The sequence below is a fragment of the Photinus pyralis genome, unplaced genomic scaffold (genome assembly GCF_008802855.1).
Source record: "Photinus pyralis isolate 1611_PpyrPB1 unplaced genomic scaffold, Ppyr1.3 Ppyr1.4_LG6, whole genome shotgun sequence".
Classification (NCBI taxonomy): Eukaryota; Metazoa; Arthropoda; class Insecta; order Coleoptera; family Lampyridae; genus Photinus; species Photinus pyralis.
The window spans coordinates 20,378,308-20,403,022 of NW_022170663.1; the positions used below are offsets into that span (position 1 = coordinate 20,378,308).

Here is a 24,715-nt window from a genome sequence, read left to right on the forward strand (position 1 = left end):
AACTGTAGGCTCGAAACGCTGAACGAGGGGCGAGTTACATATCTTGGGGGCAAGATTATGCTAATAAAAACTCTTAATTTTAGAATCTATATGTGATATGAGTTGTGATTCAATGATTTTCACATATTTTATCGTAACATTGAATTTGCCTACAAGACCATGTAATTTTCCATCTTCCTCTTAACAAAAGGACTTTATTGCACCAAAGATGAATCACATCTTGTACCCTTCACCCTTTCTCAGAATTTAGGTACCTGCTTACCTGATCTATTGTTTCCAAAATTTGTTTTTTGCTTAAACTTGATAATTCCGCAAATTATTTTGTTAGCTAACTTTTGGCCCGTATTAATCAAACGTCAAGGTTTTTCTCCGTCGTACTCTTTTTACCTTTGGCAATTGCTTTTGCGAGAGTATGGCACCTTTTGACTTTGCTTTTACATTAATGATCATCAACTAAATTTCCGGTCTTTCACAATCTTATAATAATAACGATCGTTAACGTTCCTTCCTAACCGCGTTACTTAAGCTCATAGCGTTGTACCACCAGCGTATATTATCCTGAGGAAAAGGAATTTGGAAGTTTTAGGCAATGAAGCTCCTTCAGGGAGCTTGATTTTGGGACATGTGAACAGGACTGGTGAACATTTCTTGCTAGTTTTGAAACATTTCATCAAGAATGTGCGGTGTAGTCAAAGAAACTCTAGTGGTTCTGTTTCACGCTAGCATTCTCTAAAGAAAATATAGTGACAAGTTTTGAAATCAATTTTTTGTATAGGAAAGGTGGAGGTTTAGTCTTTCCGCAAATGTCACTGACATCGCGACGGTCAGAGAGAAAGACATTGTTCTGAAACTGGCTAGTCTGTTAAAGTCTGGTGGAAGTGACAGAATTTTTACTTTTTTAATTAAAAAACTATTTTACACAAACTATGGGCACGGTAATACGTTTATTACCGAACACAGATCGTACACACGTAAAACTTAACAATAATACCTACCAAATTCGCGTCTTCTTGTAGGTAATATACAATGGTATTAAAGAGTAGGTACGACTTTGTATGCAGGGTTCACACGCAAAAGTTGATATCTAACAGTCAAAAAAACTGTAGGTAGTCCTTAGCAACACTGTACTTAATTGTTCTGCACTAAGAGAAAGTAGTAGGCATAATTGCACATCACACTTTTCAACATTAGGTATCAGCATTGAAAGTGCTTATTCAATGGTGTCATCAGTAGGTACTTCATCGGGTGTGATAAAAATTTGAATGCACTTAAGTAGTTCCTATAATAATCTTTGATTAAAAATGATTCATATTCTCACATAAACTTATGGTTTGATTGACGTTTAAGTGGGTATACCTGAAAATTAAAATAAGTAAAATATCGCTAGGATTGATTTATTAATATAACAATAAGAAATGGCTTATTGTTGAGTATAAAAAATGGTAAAATGTTCAAATCATTAAGTACAACATGATTTAACAATACGTTACGGTTTCTAAATTTGTACCATATAAATCTAATAGTCCTATAAGCCTTCAGCGTCACAGAAGAATGCAACCTTACATTCACTAAAGTCAAAGAAGTTTCATTAGGACGTGAAAGGGGATACTTCAGAAATTGGCTAGAATTGCTTTTTCATATGTATAGAAAATTAAAAGTACCCTAACACTAACTTAGTTTCCTCCAAGAAAATGTATTTTTATTTGTCCGGACGATACATCTCATACTTTTTCAGATGAACAATTCGATATAAAGTACATTTATATCACAGTTGATAGTCAATCAAGAATTACCGACCAAAATTGGTTTTGGTCTACATTCCCCCGTACGTACTTTGGAATAATTCATATTATATCTACTAATCCAGTGCAAGTAAACGTACCACAAGGAAGCAATTGCGCCTACCGCGTTCGTTCCGCACGAAAATATCATTAAAATACTTAAAATGCTAGTCACTTCGAGACAGCTGAGGTCAATGTAGTGGTAACTTTTAACAGGTAATGATGTGGTATTATCGGTCGTTTTCAATGTGCACTGACACGTCGCATTTAATTGATTTATGGGCGCGCACGCCATTGTCGAAAGTGCAAGTAGGTGAATTATCGCAAAGATGCATGCTGTTAAACAAGCCGCGCCGGCAACAATGCTGAAGAACAAGCTCACTATCTGGAAGATAAGAGTTAATGCTAGACTGGAGAAAGTCGACATTACCTTCAGCGAGTAGATGAACTGGCGATTGTGAACTTGTTGGTAATCTATCTTGCAACAGCTAAGTAAGACTAGGCCGAACACTCCCGATAACAGTATCTGAAACACATTCATCGTATAATTGTGGTTAATGAATGTTGAACTTACCGGTGCTGCACTCCAATAAGGATTGTCACGCTGTCGAAGATTTGGCGCCCATAATAGTAGCCAGAGGGATAATGTTGCTAATGCTACCCCGATTAATATCTGCAATCCAACTAACGCTTTGGCTAGCTTTGTGTGCATTAGGATGAGTGGTGCGTAGTTGATTGGCGCTAAAATAGAGTACTTCTGATGAAATCAGGGTGTTCCAAGGGACAATTATAAATTCTCTACTCATGGATGAGCAATTCAGTTTTTGAATAAGACGAATATAGCTGGTCTGTTTGCCTCCGTGTTACATGTTTTAAATGTGGCCATATGAGCCAATGAAAAACAGTAACAACTCCCAGGAAGGTAATTGACATGATATGGGATTCCAATGGGTTATTATGGAATAGCTTTCAAAAGTCCGAGCCATCAAGGCTACACTCATGGAGCACTTGGAGGCAAGAATTTCCGAAACGAAAAGAGGTGCGGTTCCATCCCCATACACCTTGTCCGCCCTATATATCCAGCGTCATGAGACGATCACGCATGTTTCCCTTATACTGTGGAACAAAGAACTTCAGAGATCTCGACCCAGGACAAGCCATATTGACGCAAACTGACCATGTAATGTGAATTGTGACTGATAAGGGTAGCAGACAACGGAAGTAGCCCACGTAATGAAACTAACATTTGTCTAATGAACAAACGGAAAGCGGAAGTTAAACCGTCATCGGTGATTTGGCATGGCACTTGTTTGATAGAGACAGCTCAAATGATTATCACTTATATGGTAATAGTACCTAACTAGGTAAGTTATGGAAATGGTGACCTTTTAACAAACTATGCGTAACGCCGCCGTAAAGCTTTAATTAACTTGTAGACTAATTCCGGTCTAGTGAGCGTCCATAAAGGTACCTTACACTTAAGGATTAATGTTCTGTTTACTACAAAAATGAGACTTATGTCCTTGATGGCTTATTATACAAATTTAATTGCCTTTTTATGTTACGTGAATCATCTTACGATTACTTTGACCACTATAGGTACCTAGGTACTTTACTTAACAACCATGAAATTAATTTATGTGACTTGGCATTTATAATATTCCTTAAATATTGTATCAGGGCATAATACATACACTGTGTCCAAGATAAGAATATCTACCATAGTGATCTCGGAAACCATCGAAGATATGACAATGGTTAAATTAGGGAATTATCCGATAGGTATTCTCGCACGATTAGGGCGTTGTGCGCGGGTGCACCATCCTGTTGAAACCAACTGTTTTGTTTTTGTGTGCCGTATATCGTTGTTTTCGCAATAAAAAATGCAAGTCAATACAGTATATACTTTTTTACGGGCTATACAAAAAATAAAGTTGGTGATGGGTTCTCCGAAACGAAACGTTGTATTAAAAATCTCGCAAGGGTGTCTTGTAGAGCAACTTTTTTCCAATTTAACCATCGTCGTATTTTCTACGGTTTTAGGGTGCGTAGGCCCAATTTGCAAAAGTAAAATGCCTCACATGAGAAACCTATATGTTCGGTATATTCCCAAAAGTTGAAAGGCGTAAGTGCAAGCACTCGGACTTTTTGACAAAATCTTTTCGTTTCATCAGATCTACGCCGGTCCATACGGTTTATACGATTCTGCTTTCACCAGCATCAAACCAGTCTAATTAAGTACCTATATCAAAAATAGTGACCTTCCGAAGAACAAAATAAAATTTCACCACCTGCACCATACCAACGGAATGTGAGTTACACATGACCATATCAAAGGCTCACGCAATCGTTTCGGTCGCAAGAACTGGCAGAAAGGGATTTCCGCTCGACATGTGACAGAGGGATCCAAGCCGTTTTACCCTTCGATCATATACCACCTATGATCGAAGGCGTGTCACAACCTCAAACCACTTTGTGGTCGATCATGACCTCAAGAGTGGCTGGAGCGGGGAACGAAGTACAAAGGGCAAGGTTTGTTCTTAGCGTATTAAATTAATGGTGCGAAAGGTGACGTATTTTTCTCGAATGTTTAATGGACTTTTAGCAATTACGTAACCAGATGCGAGGAGTTGGTAGCATAGGTCTGGAAGTCTTCTAAACGCGTTTCAGGATCTATAAGTACCTACTTTTCTGGACATTCTAAGTTTTTTATAACAAATGAAGGTCCAGTCTAGTCTAGGCTTTTTACAGAATATTCTAGCGTCCTTACAAGCCTCCGTGGGCAGAGGTTTTTAATGTCGTAAGTTCATAGAAAACCTTCGAAAGCTCGAGAATGGTACTTTAAAAGTACTCAAAAGGCTCGAGAAAGAGCTGGATTAAGCCTCATAAATTCTTTAAGAGCTACTGGGTCTATTCAAGGGAATTCGAAGGATTTTAACAGAATACGAGCGCTTTTTATTAGGTATAAAATATAACTTGAGTAAAACAAATGAAGAAACCTATACCTTGGTGATCAATTTATGGGAATGTATGAAATTTTACCAAATTTTAAGTGATGTTTTACATCTGAATTAGGTATGTTTACATAGTATCTGCAGTATTATAGGAAGCCATCATACGAGCCTGCAGTGCTGCATTGTGGTTGGTACACTGGGAGGATCATTGGTGTAATGCTGGTATATTAACCACAATGCAACACTGTTCGTGTGGTTTCCATACTTATTCTGTTCTATCGATTGCAGATACTATGTAAACATACATAATTCAGATGTAATACACCGATGGCGTGCGTGCAAACTTAGGAAAATCCTACTACACTGCACAGCTATATTGAGAGCAGGTCATATAGACTGAGGTTGTTGATTAGGTATCTCTCAAAAGAATGGAATCGAAAATCGACATCAATCATTTAATAAGAGGAACCATACACATAAGGGAACTAACATTAGAAAAACACATTGAACTGAAGATAGTCATAGTCCGGTCGAGAGTTCTGATGTTAGCAGTGAAGACTTGAGGAGGTCCGTAGGGTCATTGACAAAAGTAATGATCGCCTAATAGGTAAACTCTGCAGCTGCAGGAGGAAATTCCTTACTATTGGTTCGCATTTCCAAGTTTCACAATATTTTCAACTGTTGATGGTTGCGTATGCTCCAGGATTTATCTATTCAGCCTATCATTACTTTTGTCAATAACTGTACCTAATCGATTTTAATGCACATGATGAATGAAAAAGAAAAACTTTATAAAAGAGAGCTACCCCTTGGGCTAAGATCGATTATATGAAAGTATGAGAAGAATAGGTAAATGCGGAAGATTGAACATAACTATTCTATAGTTATTAGGCGGCTGAAAAGCGTTACGTGATGAATGAAATTCTTCATTTGTGTGTGTAACGATGCTTATAATTGCCGGCAAATTATAAACAGAACTCAAGTACCATAGGACGCATCTTTGCCGCCAAGTAAATTCCTAATATAAGAGCAACTGTTGAAGATGCTTAAAAAAGTCTCGACTTTATAAATAAATTCCCTGAAGTGTCTTTAATAATTCGGGCGCGGAATAGAGCAACCAAACCGTAAAATGACTTCCTGTCCAATTATAGACGTCAGACCGTGTCGGAAAATCACTAAGGTGAACCGCATCTTCGAAATTAGTCATTGTTGTTGAATTGCAAAAAAAGGCACTTTCTAAGTTTGTTCCCGGAAAGTAATTTGAACTTGCGCAGGTGTATCTAATTAAGAAATTATTACCTTTTCCACTTTTTGCCATGACAATCATGCGACTGTGACGCAAACTGTTTCTTGTAGGCTCGTGACGTTCGCTCAAACTTCTAGTACCCGCAATATTTTGAGGTACCGTCGTGTTCAAAAGGTGAAGTTGCGTGGGACTTCTTTCCCTCTCGAAGTGCAACTCCTGCAGTTCGTACTCGTAGGGCTGATCGATTCCCTGTCCATTTTCCCTAATATTATCGTAATAACTTATCGGTCTATTTGTAATACCAGTATTTCCATTGCTTTGGTTTTCGTTTGGATTTGTACCCGTTCGTGGTAATGTGACACTCTTTCCTCGGCCGTTCATGGTTACTTTATACCTTTGTACTTAATTTGATGGAAATGGATATTCTTGCGTACCTGTAAACAGAACGAATGTAGTTTAACGGAAAAAAATGGCACATGTTATGCGCACGCGGTTTTGTTATGCGGAAGTTTCTACTTCGGCGACAGGTGGTCTTAATGTTAATAATGAAATGCCGCGCTTATTTAACCGAGGGAATGGTTTAATTATTTATCTGCTATTGATAGCTGATTAACCCACAATATGGGAACCGTAAAAGTGTCTATAGCTATACCTAAATACTTAGAAAATGATTATTGCAATGAAGGAGGCACTTCTGCCGCTTCCCCGACGAAATTGATTACCATAAATGACCATTGTAGTCAAATTCGACAGAATCCTAAATCTGCTGCAGTAACGAAAGACTTAGCTATCAACATTAACGAGCTCTCTATAACAATTTTACAGGGGCGAAATTTCGTCGTGCGGAAAAACCAGTGGAACAATTGATAAGGCATATCCAGGGGTATATCCCCTTTCTCTGTTTTACAGTTTGATTTTCAATTCTACTTTCAGACAGGAATAAAACTGTGGGGGATGATTTTTATCAGAAATTCCATTATTCCAATTCATTTTGGATAACATTACCATAATCATTTTTGTCTTGAAAAACTCATAGGTACATATACACTTCGACCTTTTCTCGAGAGACTGATTGAATAACTTCTTTTATAAAGGTGCCTAACCTTGCATTATTGGAAATGGAAAAATCACGCAATTTTTAACGTGGGAATGCCAAATATTTATTTTTTCCTTAAACTTGCATCGTAACGCACAGAAACAACTTTCTCTAACATTTGTTACCCAATAAAATTTACAAGGATATTAATGCCGTTTTTAACATGCGTCCAGCTAGCTCATCTGCATATAAACAGGACGAATAAAATGAACAAGCAAGATAATAAATTAAATAGTCGTTCACCTTTACACGCACAAACCTTTATATTCAGTACTTGTTAGCGTATAGTGTGTACGTGTTTTACTATAAAAATCGCAATTATATTAATTGAACTATAAATAGTAGGTAGGTGGTACGCCTACGCCTGTCCACAGAAGTTGACATCGATTCAAAGCTGCCTTCATCGGCTTTTCCATTGAATAAGAAATTAAAATTCATTGGCTGTACTGGGTGATATAAAATATGGAAATGAAGAAAGCAATAGCTGCATAGTGCAGATCTCTTGAAGATTCTTTCTTTGGGAAATGGACATGATCATCTGATGATGATAATCTCAAAACCAGGTGTCTAATATGAAAAGTTGAGTCCGTTACGAAACGAATTTTGAACGTTTCAATTAATAGAACGTTTTTATCGCTTCCGGCCAATGAATTTCATACAAAAATGAGGCTTAGGTTTGCCTCCGGTGAGTTATGGAAGGCTACCGGAATGACCAAACCCAAAAGATATACGTGCATAGAGGTTGTAAATGTGTGAAGGTTCTCATACTTCATAACACTATCCTATTTCCGGAGTTGGAAAATTTGCTCACGTTACGTAAGGTAGGTTTAGGTAGGTAGGTAGGTACGCATTTTTTCCTCGCTGATGTACTTATCTACCATAAATGAACATTGTTTTATTGTGAAATTGAAAGTGAAACATGCGAGAAGCTAATAGCACTCAAAAGTCCATTAAATGGAAATATAAATGTTTTTCCAGTTCATTTCACCTTAACATTAGCAAAAACAACGCAAGATGTTTCTCGCAATTACTTACCTAACTAACATATACTTCTAACTCTTCCCAAAATTAAATTTTCCTTTAAATCTTTTCTTGTAGAGAAAGGGAGAGACAAATATTCAACCTTTTGGGCCCACATTCTGAGGAGTTTTATGGGCGACGTTGAACTTCTGCCGAGAGGAAGAACAATATTCCAGAAGCAAATTTATTTGATGGTGGCTTTTTTTGGATGAGAATATTGCGGGAACGAAGTTTCCGGCCCAAGAACCGATTTTTTCGGGTACAAACCTTGTGGGGTGAGTTTTCTTGCGAGCTAATACTCTGAGGATGATTTTGCGTTGAGTACTTACTCTTAGGGGCGAGTATTTCAAGGAAACTTTCTTGAGCGCGAATATGCCGGGCTGCGTAATTTAGATACGAGGTTACGTGTGGCCTTACCTGTGGCACGAATCCAGATGCGATTGGTTTTAGGACTGTATTCTGTACAAAGGCGTAGAACGGCCATAAGTATTTTATTTTATAGTGGAAGTCCGAGTTTAAAGTCGGAATTTTGAGTTCAAAGGCGGAATTCCGAGTCTGAATTCTGAATTTTATTTCGGGATACGCGTCCCATTTATAATAAGAATGACAGATGTCATTAGAATGCACAATCATTTGTTTCACTTTATCTACCCTTGCCGTTAAAGTGAACACTTTACTTACTTTTCCTATTCACCTACTCATTCAACTGTTGCCAAATTGTATTACCTACTCTTTGCAAAAGTAAGACAAAAACATCAACAAACCACAATAATATATTAAAGCCTCGAACGCGACTATCAGCGAACAACTTGGAACAGCTCTCTCATAAAATTTTTGTCAATAGGAATTGACTAATATATGAGTGTATCAATAAAACTGTCCGGAAAGTGATCTGGGGGTTAATAATTCCTCTTTGAAGGCATTAACTTCATTACTTTTCTTTTTCTAATATTAATGACCTATATATTATTTAAAATATTGACGCCTTGCCGCCTGTGTAATATAATTAATAATTAAATTGATTATGTACCTACCTTCAATTATATACGTTAATTATATGTAAATGGAATCCAAATTCCTTATATATTATCAAAAGTCAAAATAGTAGGCAATGGAAAATGAGTAGGTACCTATTAACCTATAATACACTCCTTTTAATTATCTACAGGGTTAGATTAGGAGGGATCCTGAGCAACCATTGTAAGTACAGAAATTTCTCCCAATTAACATGTGTTAAAATTATGGGAATGGCGATGGTGAGAAGAAGATAAGATACGTACCGTTTTATAAGTCTTCTCCTAGTTTCAACAAAATTGTTAAGCAAATCTTATTTCATCACTTCTTTAGATATGATTACAGCGCAATTATCATATAAGTAATCGGACCTCTATCTCTGAGGCACGAAATATAGTATGTTTTTGCGTGTGCCGTATCCAGGTTTTAAAATGTTCATCTAGTGAGGATGAAATATTTCCTTGGGAAATGTCAGTGGGAGTTGAACAAGAAACTAAAAAAAGACAGAAGAGGAAATACTGGGTAAAAAGTTATAAGGCGCGTTTTTTGTATTCTAATGAAAGGTTTCATCGAAAGGAATTGGTTTCTAGAAACTATAACTTTCCTCTGCAACACGTTTTCGAGATCAATGGGCGAGGGAGAGATGAGGGTGACAGTCTTGCTCCTCAACCGCTTACCAAATCGGGGAATTGGTTTTATTTCAACGAAATGAATTAATTTCTACCAATCACAGTCATCCTCCTCGACGCCTTATTATCGTAATCGGTGATAATTCCTCATATCTCTAGAGCGGGAGTGGCGGAAAAGGGTACTTACAAAGAGTTATTGGGACGTCTGGAAGAAATATAATCCATTGGTGATGTCAACATTTTAAGAGCAAAACTTACCCCACAAATTTACTGCGAGGGCCTCTTTTGGGTACAAATTGGCTGCATCATAGTAAGTAAATAAACAAATATGTATACCTATGATATGTATAATTGCGATGTAACATAAATATTTATCTATGACTAATGATGAGTACCTATAGCCATTAACTTAATGCACTAAATGAATATAAGGAAAGTTTGACGATTCAAAAACTGAAGAGTGAAAAACCGAGGTACCATAATGTCGTCTTTTAAAACTTGCTTCAGTAATAATTTAATAACAAAGTGGATTTTCCACACAATTATTTCAAAATTAGGTTGTTAATTTGAATACAATTTCCCATCGTGTCCTTGCACGCGTAGGTATAAGTAAAAGATTCAAAAATTTAAAGTACTCGATGAAGTAATTGAAATACATTGAGGAATACATCGCAAAAAACATAAAAACTTACGTTTCTGAACGTTCCAAAAGAATTAATCCTCGGAAAGCAAACATTAAAATCCATCCCCCTTGACTTCGGAACTCATTTTTCGCGTAACATTTTGAATTAATTCGTATAACCCGCGCGCGTCATCGCAGTTTGATTCGAAACTGGTTTCTGAAGAAAAATTCAATGTCGCGCTTCTATAAAGCAAAATATAAAAGCCGTCAACTACTGTTTGGTTGTAAAAGTGTAGGGGGGAACTTTTGCGTTCGAAAGGAAGGCGAGCGATTCATGAATCGTTCCGCACCTTGACTTCCCCAACATTACAAAAGCGTTGCAGTATTTTCTGATCACGCAATGTAAACAAATCCAAAAGTACCTCTCCTATCCATCAATTTTTAATTGTAGCACGTACGAAAATAATTTGTCACGCACCCAATGCCACGGATTTGGTTTTTAAATAGCGGTCGATTCTATTATAAGAGATACAAACGCCCCCATATGTGTTTATGGCCGAACTGAAGAAGCGATTATAATTATCGCTAGGCGGTTTATAAATAGCAGAATTGCTTTATAGACCCATACTATGAAAATCAGAAGTGTTCTTGAGGCATAGGTACTTATTGCTTTACTTTCTCGTATTTTTACATAGGTGCCCATGTACTGAACACTATCATCTTTTTAAGGGTGGGTTTGGAAGTAAGGCTACGTAGCTAGATACACATGCTGTTGTGCGTCTTTCACGAAGGGATTGCATCCTACCCTAATCACAGAATTGTAACAAAACGTACATTTGCACTTTCCTAAGTTATAGGTAAATTGTTGGGTTTGACTTGCCCCGTCTTGTTTTGTGATTAATGAAATTTAAGCATGATGGGGTATTTCTTGGCACTCAGCTCGTATTCGGGAACCCGACTTTTAATCCGGCTAATATCAATAGAATTTGAATTCGTAGAAATCGATTGGCGAACGTTTGACACCGCTGTCTCTATTCGTTCTCGAGAAACAAACGGACAAAACCATCATTTCTTTCGAAAAATTAACAGCAAATTAAACACTTTACAGCGTAGTTGAACTACTAAAAGTATGTAATTCAACATTTAAAGCCCAATAGTATATTCATATGAACGATTGCCAAAGGCAAGTAGCTCCAAACAAACAAATTTCCTATGGGTTTTCGTGATATTCGGACTAGATATTCCATTTCTCCTTTTGTGAGTAGAGGCTACTTCGACTCTTCGTTATTGAGGTATTCGCACTTTGAATGTTAACAACAGCAGTCCACTTTTCGTCTGCGAGCATCCTTTCCTGGTGTTCCGTTCTCGAGATGTGAGGTAGCGAGGTGTTATAAACTGTACCTATCTGTTCAAATAACATCAGAAAAAATAAAATCAAAATCGGAAAATTTTGGTTTTTCTGGTATACTTTCGGAAGTAATCGGAATTTTCTTGTTTTCTTCATAGCATGATAATAACAGTTTATTGCGCAACTTTTTTTGGTTAAGCTGCGGGAAGGTCCAAATACTTTTAACGCTCCCCTCGTGTAAATACATCTGGCTGCGTTTTAGCACATTGGAAAAATTGAGGTAGGAAGAGGCCGTTCTCTCCTCAAAATTCAAATGATGAAGCGGTGTTTCTATAGAGGTGTAACAACCAATAGCTCGTAGAGGTTTAAGAATAATAAATTATCATTTTCTATGCTAAAGTTCATATACGGGCACTTATTGTCTTCATTTTAAGGAGTTGTTTAGCATGTATGCAGCAGTTGATCTAGTGCTTTATTAATCATAAAACGTCCTATTTCAAGTAGAGACCTATTTTCAATTTCATAGTTTTTCAAATTTGAATTTGGTTTAACCAAAAAGTATATAACGTATTGGTTTAACATAGGAAAATTTACACATTACCCATATACCGTTTCATAGCGAACGTGAACAAAAGTATGCCTGGAAATCAGAGCGATAACAATGTTTTCATTTTATTTAGACACCAACAAAACTTGAGAATTGGCTGTCCACTGTACAACAAACGTAGAGCATTAAACTACTTCAGCTGTGACCGCATCCACCTTACCACTTTAGAAAAATACTTAAAATGGACCAATTAAGTACGTGACGTTGACGTATCCGTAAGAAATGAAGTTGTGTGATTAATGATTATATAGTTCATCTTGTACACTGTAATTCTTGGTACACCATCAATTGAGTAAATCAACAATCTAATATAAGAAGAAGCAACATTAAAATATCAGACAAACAAATTATGATCTACAAAACTTGGCGCGTTTGTTTCATTTCGAATCTTTATACTGGGTCACCCTGTATGAACATTAGTATTATGGTGGTTATTGCTACTATCGTTCACGCAAATCTCATATTATTGGTCGGTAGTTGAGACACAATTCTTTTTAAAATTGAGCAGGTTAACTTTTGAACAGTCTTATATTTACGTTAAATGCGCGCTGGTGAAATTCAGTATTAAACAAATTGTGATTTCGAGGTACACTACCTGATAAAATTTATGTATCACCCACAATGAATGGTAGTGGTAGGCAAATGCAAAGAGCAAACAAGTCCATTAATTTGATAAGAAAACGGAAGTTAGAGGATGTAGACACTTCTGGCAAACGCTCGCGTTTCTCGAACGGTCCACAGTCCCATCAACCTACCTTCTTCAAAGATCCATCTGTGAATTTTGCAAGCGATCAAAATTCGACACATGCATCAAAGGAAACCACAAGCAAACCACAGCCTTTCTATAAATCTCCACCACCAATTCACATACAGAAACCGCGAACTAGCCCGTACTCAAGCACCGACCAATCGAAACGGCAAACTAGTCCGTACGATCCTGCAAACTCTCGCAATACCCTATTTTCGGCTAACAACCGTTTAAAAAAGTTGAGAGATAGTTTCGGTACCGGGTCAGAATCGAATCATTCCGAGGTACACAGTAACAGTTCATGCACCAATTCTTCCTCATCGAGATGCTCAAATACCAAACCTTCTTGGACGGCGAAACCTTCTAGTATACAAGAACGACTTAAAAACTTGAAAAAATCATTCAAACCTCCTTCCTCGTCGACGTCAGCTCACCCCCCATTTGGTACCAGTGCAGTACAGGATAGTATGAACTTACTGTTCCCAGATGGATCAACATCAAATGACACCAACAATAGCGAAGATGAGGCGATGGACTGGTGTGCGTTTGAGGAGAAGGAAGTTCTTGACAATGTAAGTTGTTGGTTTAATGTTTGCCGTGTACTATGCTCGTTTACATCACTACTCTTCGAAGTTGAGCAAAATTGTTTTTTACATTACAAATGAGATGAACATATTCATTTCTGGATTCGTGTATTTAAAAGAATTTGTGCAGAAATTAACACTTGCATTCAGCGACTTTGATCTCATAGAAGAAAAAAAAATTCAAAAAACTTAAAAATTGTAAACAGAACACAGATTCTGAACTAAAAAGTAAAAAATGGCACCCACCTTTGGGGGGGGGGGGGGTCAAGTCCGAATCTTGATATTTTTAAATTCGGCTCGCCTTTTACTCATTTGGGGTGTAAGGTTTCCAGTTTTCAAAGTGGTAGAAGTGAAGGTCTGCCACCTTACATTGTACTCCAAATCTGCATTATGTCATGCCAATATTGAACAGTGTATTTCAAGGTTTTTTTGGAAGACCTTCCAGGGAATGTCTAAGAAATTTTTTAACATTTGAAGGTATTGTAGGTATAGGATTTATTGTGATTACTTTTCCGAAAGTTGTTTTTTTTCAATTTTGTTGTAGAGTTAGAAAGACGGTTAAATAACTCAATATTTTGTCTGCTGAAGCCAGATCTGTAATTAAAAAAACAAAACAGCATCGTATTGATAAGAAAAATGTAAGATTTTTATATGGAATACCCTGTATATTATTACATCATATGACACGGCTTATTAAATTGTTGACAAAAGTTTTTAACCCAAGATTTTTCAATTATTTTCATTTTGATCTAATTATCCATGAAAATAAATTTGTACCTTGATAGACAGTGAGGACTGTTTTAGCGTATGTGCCCATAGGGGTAACCTGTAACCCTCTCCTCCTTTAGGGTTGCCATCCGTCTGGGTTTTCCCAGATTTGTCCTAGTTTAGGGGCGTCCGGGCGTGGTTTTGTTGGTTGTCCGGGTTTTAGGCTACTGACACATCTACTCAGTCACTATACACTTCTGAAATTAAGTCTAACGCTGTATAATATTTTCATTGATATTTAATATGTTTTGTCGCTGTTATCATTATTTCGCTGGACATTGAAACAGTCTCGTCAGTGATATAAATAAAATACAATACTGTAATTGTGTAGATTTTTTAAATTTCTTTTAAGTAAGGAAGATATTCGAAAGGCTATTGGAAAGACGGAAGACCGAAGACCTGAAATGTAAATAGTTCCTTAAACATTTTTTTTTATTAAAAGACCAAATGTTTGTTTCATTTAAAAATTATTGTTATTAAACTTCCTATAACTTGTATTTTATTTTGTTAAAATTATTGTTTCATTTAAAGAATTCAAAAATGTAGGTAAGCCGTTGCTGATTCCTAACAGTTAAAGAAGATTTTGTTTCGTGATAGAGAACGCTTTGTTTTATTTAGAAAAATAAATTGTTTGTTTTATTTCTTTTGAAAATATTTTTTAATCAAATTTCAGTTGATATGGCCGGGTTTATAATCCCTAAATACGGGGTTTTCACGCTTCCTGTCCTAGTTGGCGGATTTTAGAGATAGCAGCCCTGCTGCTTGGTGATACGTGGTTAGCTCCTCCCCCAGCCAAAAGCCTGTGTATTTTTTTAAGTACAAAGCCAGGTAGTTGTCGCAGTGGGCGGAGAAATCTTTGCCTCGGAACTGCAACGTTTTCGGTTTAGAAATCGCGCGTTTCAGCGAAAAAATAAATGCCTCTCATTACACCCCCTCTCCCCGTTGCGATATTTCTTGATTTTTAAACCCCTCCCCCCTTTCGAGCGTCACGTGATTAGTGAACGAACCCTTACCTTTTGGAAAATTATTACCTTGATCAAAGTCAGTCAGGAGTCATGACATATTGTTTACATTGTATTTTCAGTATTAGTATACAGTGAGCGGCTAAAATATGGAACACATTCATTTAAAAACGTCTATCATAATTTTTTTGCGCATTTTTTGCACTAAAGAGAAAATATGCAGGGTGCGTCAAAAAGTAGATTTTTCCAAAGTTGATTTTTTTAATGGAGCAGTATTTTTATTGATTTTTAAATGAATTTTTCTCATATTTTAGCCGCTCACTGTATAATATTTAAGGGTGAATTTGTGAATTAGCATATTTTTAGTGTACATAAACTTTTCAGTGATTTCACGTGCTGAAATTGTGTTTTAGATCACCAAGTTGCGAAAGAAAAACGTCATATCAAAACTTACGCCGATGAGCATTTTCCAAGAGAAAATTTCAACTACTCTCGAAAAAATGGAAGTAAACGATACAATGTTTCGTGAAATTTACATTGTGGTTGATACCAACGTTTTCATCTCTAACTTGGGTCTTATCGAGGAGTTGCTCTCATTAGAAATCAACGGTATGTATAATAATTTATTGGTGTGATAACAATGACACAAAAAAATGTAACACATATGTATGTAACAAAAAGCTGTTCCATTGTTTCGATCACCTTTACAAATAACCCACATCAATTCAGCAGGTGATTTCAATAATACATTTTTTAAGCAAATTTTTAAAAATGGATAATTTTATAAATGTGGTGACAGGGGGGAGCTAGGGGGGGAGGGTAACATTTTTACATTTTCTATTATTTATCAGTACTTCAATTTACTTTTTGAAGTGTGCACTAAAAAAATGTCTATTGCTAACTTGATGCGGGTTTTACAACAAATATCTGAAAAACTGTACTCTTAAAGTTTCAGGAGTTGTCAATCCATCGATTATGATTCCTTGGACTGTAATTCAAGAATTGGACTATTTGAAGGACTCTATAGGCGAAAATGACTTGGGGCGAAAAGCGAAGATGGCCATTCGATTTATCAATGAAAAATTATCGGCGCAGGATAAACAAGTGAAAGGTAATAGCTTCGATTTGCCGCATGTTGATGTAATTTCGGAGGAATTTTTTTAGGGCAATCGGTGCTGGACGCAGCCGAGCAAAATTTTGCAAGCAAAAATGCGGACGATTCGATACTATTTTGTTGTTTGCAGATTAAGGAGAGGAAACACAATGCAGTAAGTAGTACCTACTTCCGGAATTTTGTTGAATTTTTACTTTTTGACGCATCCTATGCACTACTATCCCGTGTCGATGGAAATAAAGAGTATTATTATTATTATTATTTATGTACCCGGGTAGGCAATACAAATTGCACTTGACTGTGTCTCAGAATAATAAAAATTGAAGTACATTTTTGTAAATATAAAAAATCAGGACACGTGGAAACAAAATGATATATCATATATTTTCTCTTGTGAAATAAGGGATGAAAAGAGGGTCAAACAGGGTGATCAAAAAAATTCTGTCGTGGATTTTTCAAAACTAGAGTTTTTATTCACAAGCGTACACTATTCCTTTATTCATATCTGCTAGAGGGCGCTTTAGGATAATGCTCCATATGTTTCACACAGTGACTGTATAGTTAATACTTTGCGTTCACCGCTTAGGGAACGGAATTACAGATCTTACATGTGTTTCCTACACAATTAGCGCCCTCAGTTGCGGAAAAATGCTACCGGAGAGTGCGTTATAATGTATTTTATATTTTCAGATACTACTTTCTAATGACATAAATTTACGCAACAAAGCGTTAATTAACGGCGTGTTAGCATACTCGCATCAGAAAATCATAGAAGGACTGGACCCGTATCGAGATACAGGCGACGGCTTAAAATTACGACCCGGTTTCGACTATAGCAAAGTGAAACAAGTGGAGGGAGAATTTTCCACTTTATTTAGTTATATTATCGACTCGAAAACGACCGACGCGTACGGGTCTTCTCGGGCTAAAATGTACCCAGAACTGACGGTTCCCCCCTGGACTTTGGAAAAATGTCTTTCTTTGTTCAAGAAATTTTGGAGATCCATTTTCGGTCTCTTTTTACGGAAGCAGTTTATGTACACGATTAATGATTTCATCGAGTTTAGAAGTAAAAATAGCGATTTAGGTTAGTAGCTGAAGATATTTTGTGTACCAAACTTCTATATTCTGTTGTAGAATCAATGAGTGCCTCGAAAATTAAGACCTTCATCGATACCGGCTTGAGCATTTGCTCGTACATTCAGGAAGGCAGTGTTGCATATAAAGACAATGCCATACATTGTAGGAAAAAGATTGAAGATCTTACGAAAGATTTTTTCGTATATACCAACTAGTTTTGTTTTTCAGTTACCTTTGCAATTTTCTAATGTTGTTACACAAAGGATTTTTGGTTAACATTATATATTTTTCATTTTCTTGATAAGAGTTTGGAATTTTCTTTCTACAGGAAGTTCAGGTCTAGTTTTGTGCAGGATCTAACATCTAATGATTTCGGAAAATTGGTGGCCTCGATCAACTTCCAAAAATTCGAAAGAATTTAGTACACAAAATTTGATCAACACCTGAAATAAATCTTGGTTCAGTGTTGTAAATCGGGTAAATCTGACATGAGAAGTGTCCGGGTTGCACAAAGGATTCGAATGGCAATTAACACCTTTTTAATTTGAATTTAAATGCATTCGTAAATAAGTAAAGAATCGAATTTTTCTAACTATTTTTTTCTGGCGTTAATATTTGACCTAGAGCAAAACCAATGACACTTGTACACAGCAACGTTTTAATGCTCTTTAAGGTGAGGTAAATTTTTAATCCAACCAGGAATTTTTGATAGACTTAGACCAGGTGATTTAGAAAGACGTCGCTCATTCTGCGAAAGGTACACAAGAAAATTCCAAGAGAACACATGACCTGATCCAAAAATATGGTCTGATGAGAGTATGATTACGAATAATGGCATAGAGGAAATGTCCACTCTCGGTCTGGAACCAATACACGTTTAAACATAGTCAAGGCATCAACACAGTTTTGGTTTTAATATGCCACCCAGTATTTTCGGTACAAGGATTCTAGGACAATTTATTTAACATCAGAGCGCTAGGAGGTACAGTGACTATTAAATTAAATTAAGTCACTGTACTAGGAAGGAGCTACCAAGGTCATTGTCATTCAGTGGAAGGACACATGGATAACAAGATTACTATGTGAATATGACAATGTCTCAGTCAGGAAGTGGAATATCGTTTTTTGTCAATACAGTATTTTTGAGAGGTCGTCTTCACCTAGTGAAACACTCATCATTCGAACTTCTAGAGAGAAATTAGTGACAACCCCACTTGCGGTTGACAATTACCTAAAATTTATATATTGATGACATTCCTGTATAAATTCTAATAAACTATCAACAACAACAGGTAAATTCAATTTGTCCAAAACCATTCCTTTTTACTACAGCACACCATGTACAAAAATCGGTTGCAATAGACACCGACAAAATATCTAATTTGCGTAAACGTGCATAGAGACACAGCATATTTTGAACCATTTGAAATTGAATTATTTGTTTTGGAAATCTAAAAAATTAATCAAAATGCCACAGGGACGTCGAAGAAAGCCAATCAGCCACAAGGCAAAAATGCAGCTAAAAAAGGGGCAGACAAATAAATTGGGTAGGTGACCAGTATTTCACAATTTTTGAAATTCCACCCTAACCTCAACATTTTACAGGCAGTCTTCAGCACAAAAACTACGATAGAGATGAAGACGAGGGCTCGTCGAGAGGCGTCCTCAATGTCAACGACTACAAAACGACAAAATCGAGTTCTAAACCAAACCGTTACGCTCTGCAATTTTATCGCGAAACGAATGCTGAAATTACGGAACGTAAGGAGTTAGCCTGCCAGTCTTTGAATAAAGCGAAGGAAGAAGACCTAGAAATTGACTACGACAGTTGCTTTGTGCCCGAACTCGACTTTCCGAAACGACCGCCGTGGTCTTTCAAGGAGTCTTTAGAGAAATTAAATATGAAGGAGAACGAATATTTCACCGTTAGTTGATTCTTTTCGTATCTAGCAAGGATAACCATTGAACTGTTTCAGAAATACATAGTTAATATCGAGAAAAGCTTCGATTGGAAGGAATTGGGTTACTTTGAACTGAATTTGGAAACCTGGAGGCAGCTGTGGCGGGTTTTGGAAATGTCCGATATCATATTATTTATCGTCGATATTAGATTTGCGGTAATTAACTAATTTAGGTCGTATGAGAGTTGGTATAGACAAAACCGTACGTCATAATCAGGAAAATTTCAGTCACATTTATAATGATGTACAATGAAATTTTGTTTTTTCATGAGCATGTTGAGTAGGCATTCCACAGAAGAAGTGGTAGGTACTTTACAATGAAAAATTATTATAAATTGTTTAAAAAGGTCAGATGGCATGATCCACGATCATGTTAAAGCTCATTCCATTCTGTAATTAAATTTAACGATGTGTGGTAAGGGGGGTATTTTTAACACTACATCGTTTAGATGCAAATGGTATTTTATTTTCGTTAATTTCTGTTTTATTCCAATTAAATTTGACGAATATCGCCATTATCAACTTTTATTGTGTTAACAGACATGCATTTTTTGTTGTATATTTTAAAAGAGCTCATCATTCGGAAAAAATACAGGTATCTATAGGCTCGGCAGAAACCCAGCCCATTTAATAAAAAAACAGAATAAAATAAATAAATAAATGAGACAAGAGAGTGGGTAGAGAATTAAATGATGTAAATGCAGACGATGAGAGCGAGCCACCGTGTAGTTGAAAAGCTACGTGATGTGAACGTGGTTTTGACATTGGAAAGTTTCAGATGGGACATCCTGTATAGTGTTGTTATTTATTTTGTTTAGAACCTGAGGGACATGTCAGATGGACACAGAATTTTTAAATTTATTTATTGGTAATTGTAATGTTGTAGTGTCTTTTATGACTGGAAATTAGGGACTTATAAGTAAGTTAAGGGCTGTTGTGTTTCATTAATTTCGTACATTCATTTAAATAGAATAAGGAAACATTTAATTTAAAACTACTTATCTGGACACAGGTGCTTTTGTTTAGTACCCGGTCAGCCAAATCTCAATCTTAAGTTCATCGGATGAGTGTTTGGAAGTTTAATTACAAGTTAGTGTAAAACTATAATCCATACCATTTTTTTTGGCGCCATTTGGATTTTTTTTTGGTTCTTGGAATTCATCCGACTTGGATTTTTCCAAATCTTCATTCATCAGTTTTATATTCTTTGGTTTCTTTAAATTCGTCCATCTCTTCGGCGGCGGGTTTTCTTATTTTTTTTTCTGTAACTTCTTTTTTGGTTGACGAAATAATTTCGAAAATATTGTTTTGCGCATGCGCACTTTCTTATTTACAAAAGCATTTAAATAAAAAAATTGCTCCATTATTAGGTACTTTTATATCAATAACTATCGTGTTTTTATAAAAAATTATTTTTTTATAAACTATCCTAGCGGTAAGTAAAGTATTTCAAAACTTGATATACATACTGAAATAAGTTATTTTACAATTGACAATGTATTTGTTGATGCTTTTAATTTAACTATTGCGACGAACTTCGGTAGTTCGCACGCAATGGGTCAATTTTTAAAATTAAACGCTGTGCTTAGTTAAATTAAAAATTAAGTTCAAAGAAACTATACATTCACAATTTAATCATCATTTTCAACTCAAACGAAAGCTGACGGAACGGGACAGACGGACGGACTCGAGCGCCACCAAAGGATACGGACTTGTCCCTTGACACGGATGCTACAGACAAAACGTCGGAGAAATGGTCTCCAGAGATCTTGCTGACGGAGGCGATCGGCTTCTGGCCAAGGATCTGAAAGCAGAATTAGAGTACATGGACACGGTAGCGATTGTCTTAACGGGAACGCAAGCAACAAAGCATAATTTAATTAGCGGTAGCTACTGGCAATCAAATGCAAGAAAGCGAAACTGTCCCCCTAATAATTAGTGGAACAGAAAGTAACAAAAAGCTTACCTTGCAATTAGAACTAGTGGTAGAATTTTGAGTGCAAAAAAAGGAAAGGCGGTAAATACGGTGCGCTAAACTTAATGTAAAAGCAAAAATTGAACGGTACCAATTCAAAATTAATTTAGGGAAAGTATCAAAAATGAGTACGGTACTTACAAATGTCACTAGCTAAACACCAAAGGCAAAAGATCGATAATTTAAATACGGCACGATTGCCCAAGTAAATTTACTGGGCTGCTTGCGGACGTCCTAAAAATGTGCAATTGGTCTTGACATTTAAATTACCTAATTAAGAGCGCTTCTCTTGAGATCACTCACGACTTAATCGGATTCTGTTTACTGCATCTCATTTAACCAGCTATCGTTAATTATACTCGCCTCAATGGATGAGATGAAATTCCAAAATTCTGTAATCTAATTGACACCAGATCAACCGACAGGGTCAGCTTGCGGATAAGCACGTAGACTGCACGGCCTCGACTGGTTTTAAGCTTGTTTTTAATTAACATGGGAAACTAAAACACGCTAATAATGACGTAACGGAGCTGAAATTCTAAAATATTATTCGCCCTCGTCTTTTAAATGACGAGTTTTCGGACGCAACAAAGATAATTGAAATATTTTTACGGAAACGGTTGCAAACGGCGAATTAATTACAGCTTTTCTTTACGGTAATGGCGGCTGAAACACAACTCTAGAAATTAAATCAATTAGTATACCTTCGATCTTCAACTCATAGAACCAACACAAATACTTTCGGCAGGGCACTTTCGTAACGAAGCGCCCAACTTAAAACGCTTCTAAATACCGGGTGGTAAGTAAAACTGATGTAACTTCGAAGCGGAAAAGGGTGGTCCGTTACGCTATATGAAAAAGTGACACGTACTTTCGACGATAAGCGGTATAATAATAATAATATTATTAGGCGGTAAATTTGAAAGAGAATGGAGCAAGAATATCGTCTAATTATGAAGTATACTTTTGTCTACACTGACTCCTGTACTAATAGCAACTATTTAACTCGCAAATAATTTGTAGGGATTGATGTTTCCGCCATCACTCTACACTTACGTGTCAGAAAAATTAAATAAGGACATGATTTTGGTCTTAAACAAAATAGATTTGGCGCCACCTGAGCTGGTTGTCGCCTGGAAGGCGTACTTCCAAGTAAAGTATCCGAAACTGCACATCCTCCTATTCACCACATTGCCGACCTACAATTTAATCGGCAATCAAGCCAATCAAGGAGGCTTGCAGTCACGCCGCCGGCGTACGAAGTTTCAAATAGCGGCGGAAGGAACACAATTACTAATCGATGTCTGTAAAGAAATCGTTGGCGATGAGGTGGATTTATCAGCGTGGCAAGATAAGGTCAAAACCGAACTGCAGGATAACGGGCACGATGACAAAGTCGACGTTGACGAATTGATCAACGTAGTTAAACCGGAAACCGAATATTTCGAGCACGAAAAATATAAAAACGGTATTCTTACAATTGGTTGCATTGGGCATCCGAATGTTGGAAAATCATCGGTGATTAACGCTATCATGGGGAAAAAAGTTGTCAGCGTTTCGAAGACTCCCGGCCATACTAAGCACTTTCAGACCATTTTCGTTACTCAAAATGTGAAATTGTGCGACTGTCCCGGCTTGGTTTTTCCCTCGAAAGTTCCGAAGGTGTTGCAGGTTTTAATGGGTTGCTTTCCGATCGCGCAACTTCGAGAGCCGTTCACGACTATAAAGTTTTTAGGTTTGTACCTACCGTTGAAATTGGCCGAGTTTTCGAATTTCGTTTCTAGCCGAAAATTTGGATTTACAAAAGATGCTGCGCTTACAACATCCGGAAAATGATGACGACTGGTCCGCTATGGATATATGCGAGGCGTGGGCTAAAAAGAGGGGGTTTGTCACCGCGAAAGCGGCAAGGTTGGATACGTACAGAGCAGCTAATAACTTACTTCGTTTTGCTTTGGATGGTAAAATTTGTCTGTGTTTGAAACCTCCAGGTTTCTTCAAGGATCTAGGTACGTTCGCGAATTCAATTGTTTATATTGTGGTTCTTGGCGAACAAGTACTCTCATCTAATCATCAAATTTGCAGAGCTTTGGTGTAGTCATCCCGAAAATGCGACAGTGAAATGGATAATGGGAAACGTTGTCAAACAAGAAGCGGGTGACTTTCACGAAGCGACAGATGATGAAGAAGACGAAGAGGTTGGTGTATCAGTGTCTCATGCTGCGACTGGTTCAGCCTCTGAGTCTAATGAAGATACTGACTCTTCGGAAGATGAGGGACCAGTTTCTTCAAATAAATTTGCAGCGCTAAGTGCAGATTAGATTTAAAAAGTGATTGTTGTTGCTATTTATTGTAATATGATCAGTTATTTTGCAGTTTTAATGTTAAGGAAGCTCCGTTTTTAGATCTTTAAGGTTAATGTGTGTTATACAATACATTTATTTTCTCATGGTCTTTTTTTTAAATTTAGTTTTTAGAATTCTCGCCCTGTATTCAGAATTACAGCTGCTTCTGTGTCCACGGTGCGTGCAGTGGGCGTAACTTTTATCGTTGGGAACCGCGCAAGTATTGTATGCCCCATACAAAATTCATAATAATTCAGATAGCCATGCTCGGGTTTGTACTGAAGCAACGGTTTTCAGTAATGCTGTGCATCGTTGGCATTGCGCATGCGCACATCTGATTTTACTTTTTGAGATGCTTGCCTTTACTATAACCATCTATGGTAAAAATTATCTCTAGACGTAAGAAAGTTGACTTTTTTGCGTAGTCGGTGCATATGCATATTTGATTTATAAAGGGTTTTTCAATAGGGACGCTCGAACTTTAACAGCGAATAGCGGCCATCTTGGCAAAGCGATAGGTCAAATTTGGCATGAGTAGGTACTTATTTAGCCCTGTCATTTCACCATGGAACGCTACACCCTTCAAAAACGCGTAGAAATTGTTAAAATTGATTATCAAAATCAGTGCTGCGTTCGCCTAACGTTCTGTGCGTTGCGTCCAATTTATGACTTTAATGGCCGTCCTGCAGAATCCACAATGCGTTGTTTAATAAAAAATTTGAGACAACGGGGTCAGTGATTGATGAAGCAGTTCCTGTGTTTCAAAAGAAACGCACGATTGTTGGAGAATATTATTGCCGTTCGGGACAGTGTGCGAGAAAACCCCCGACAGTGCATTCTGCGTCGTGCGAAAGAACTGGG

At 36.9% G+C, this 24,715-nt stretch overlaps 3 protein-coding genes across 6 annotated transcripts; 2 read left to right on the plus strand and 1 right to left on the minus strand.

Moving 5' to 3' along the window:
* Positions 1–1,682: 1,682 nt before the first annotated feature.
* LOC116173067 lies at positions 1,683–10,780 on the minus strand. Of its 3 annotated transcripts, XM_031490357.1 has the most exons (6): positions 10,433–10,780; positions 6,284–6,415; positions 6,035–6,230; positions 2,356–2,522; positions 2,212–2,307; positions 1,683–2,166 (listed from the first exon to the last, which is right to left on the minus strand). In XM_031490357.1, exons 2-6 carry the CDS (start codon positions 6,293–6,295, stop codon positions 1,783–1,785), a joined length of 855 nt encoding a protein of 284 aa, XP_031346217.1. In that variant the 5' UTR covers positions 6,296–6,415; positions 10,433–10,780; the 3' UTR covers positions 1,683–1,782. The 3 variants fall into 3 exon arrangements, with proteins under 3 accessions (XP_031346217.1, XP_031346215.1, XP_031346216.1); XM_031490355.1 differs by having other exon boundaries at positions 6,035–6,415; positions 10,433–10,759; XM_031490356.1 differs by lacking the exon at positions 10,433–10,780 and adding an exon at positions 9,999–10,125 and having other exon boundaries at positions 6,035–6,415.
* Positions 10,781–12,794: 2,014 nt separating this feature from the next.
* On the plus strand, positions 12,795–17,877 carry LOC116173065 (transcriptional protein SWT1). Of its 2 annotated transcripts, none has more exons than XM_031490352.1 (6): positions 12,795–13,637; positions 15,793–15,988; positions 16,329–16,490; positions 16,544–16,647; positions 17,184–17,580; positions 17,631–17,877. In XM_031490352.1, the coding sequence occupies exons 1-6, from the start codon at positions 12,939–12,941 to the stop codon at positions 17,786–17,788; spliced, it is 1,716 nt and encodes a 571-aa protein (XP_031346212.1). In that variant the 5' UTR covers positions 12,795–12,938; the 3' UTR covers positions 17,789–17,877. The 2 variants fall into 2 exon arrangements, with proteins under 2 accessions (XP_031346212.1, XP_031346213.1); XM_031490353.1 differs by having other exon boundaries at positions 12,796–13,637; positions 16,335–16,490.
* A 1,070-nt stretch (positions 17,878–18,947) lies between these two features.
* On the plus strand, positions 18,948–23,963 carry LOC116173066 (guanine nucleotide-binding protein-like 1). The gene is made up of 6 exons (XM_031490354.1): positions 18,948–19,120; positions 19,179–19,498; positions 19,550–19,690; positions 22,533–23,244; positions 23,294–23,518; positions 23,595–23,963. The coding sequence occupies exons 1-6, from the start codon at positions 19,042–19,044 to the stop codon at positions 23,828–23,830; spliced, it is 1,713 nt and encodes a 570-aa protein (XP_031346214.1). The 5' UTR covers positions 18,948–19,041; the 3' UTR covers positions 23,831–23,963.
* Positions 23,964–24,715: the final 752 nt, after the last annotated feature.

Bases quoted from the DNA above. Each gene is read 5' to 3' on its own strand.
- LOC116173067 (XM_031490355.1), bottom strand. From the start codon at position 6,362: ATGAACGGCCGAGGAAAGAGTGTCACATTACCACGAACGGGTACAAAT. The intron at 2,523-6,034 runs GTAATAATTTCT...ACTCTATTTTAG, and splicing joins CATGGCAAAAAGTGGAAAAG to CGCCAATCAACTACGCACCA. The intron at 2,167-2,211 runs GTAATGTCGACT...CTTATCTTCCAG, and splicing joins AGTTCATCTACTCGCTGAAG to ATAGTGAGCTTGTTCTTCAG.
- LOC116173065 (XM_031490352.1), top strand. From the start codon at position 12,939: ATGAATGGTAGTGGTAGGCAAATGCAAAGAGCAAACAAGTCCATTAAT. The intron at 13,638-15,792 runs GTAAGTTGTTGG...ATTGTGTTTTAG, and splicing joins AGAAGGAAGTTCTTGACAAT to ATCACCAAGTTGCGAAAGAA. The intron at 16,648-17,183 runs GTAAGTAGTACC...TTATATTTTCAG, and splicing joins AGGAGAGGAAACACAATGCA to ATACTACTTTCTAATGACAT.
- LOC116173066 (XM_031490354.1), top strand. From the start codon at position 19,042: ATGCCACAGGGACGTCGAAGAAAGCCAATCAGCCACAAGGCAAAAATG. The intron at 19,121-19,178 runs GTAGGTGACCAG...AACATTTTACAG, and splicing joins GGGGCAGACAAATAAATTGG to GCAGTCTTCAGCACAAAAAC. The intron at 23,245-23,293 runs GTTTGTACCTAC...TTTCGTTTCTAG, and splicing joins CACGACTATAAAGTTTTTAG to CCGAAAATTTGGATTTACAA.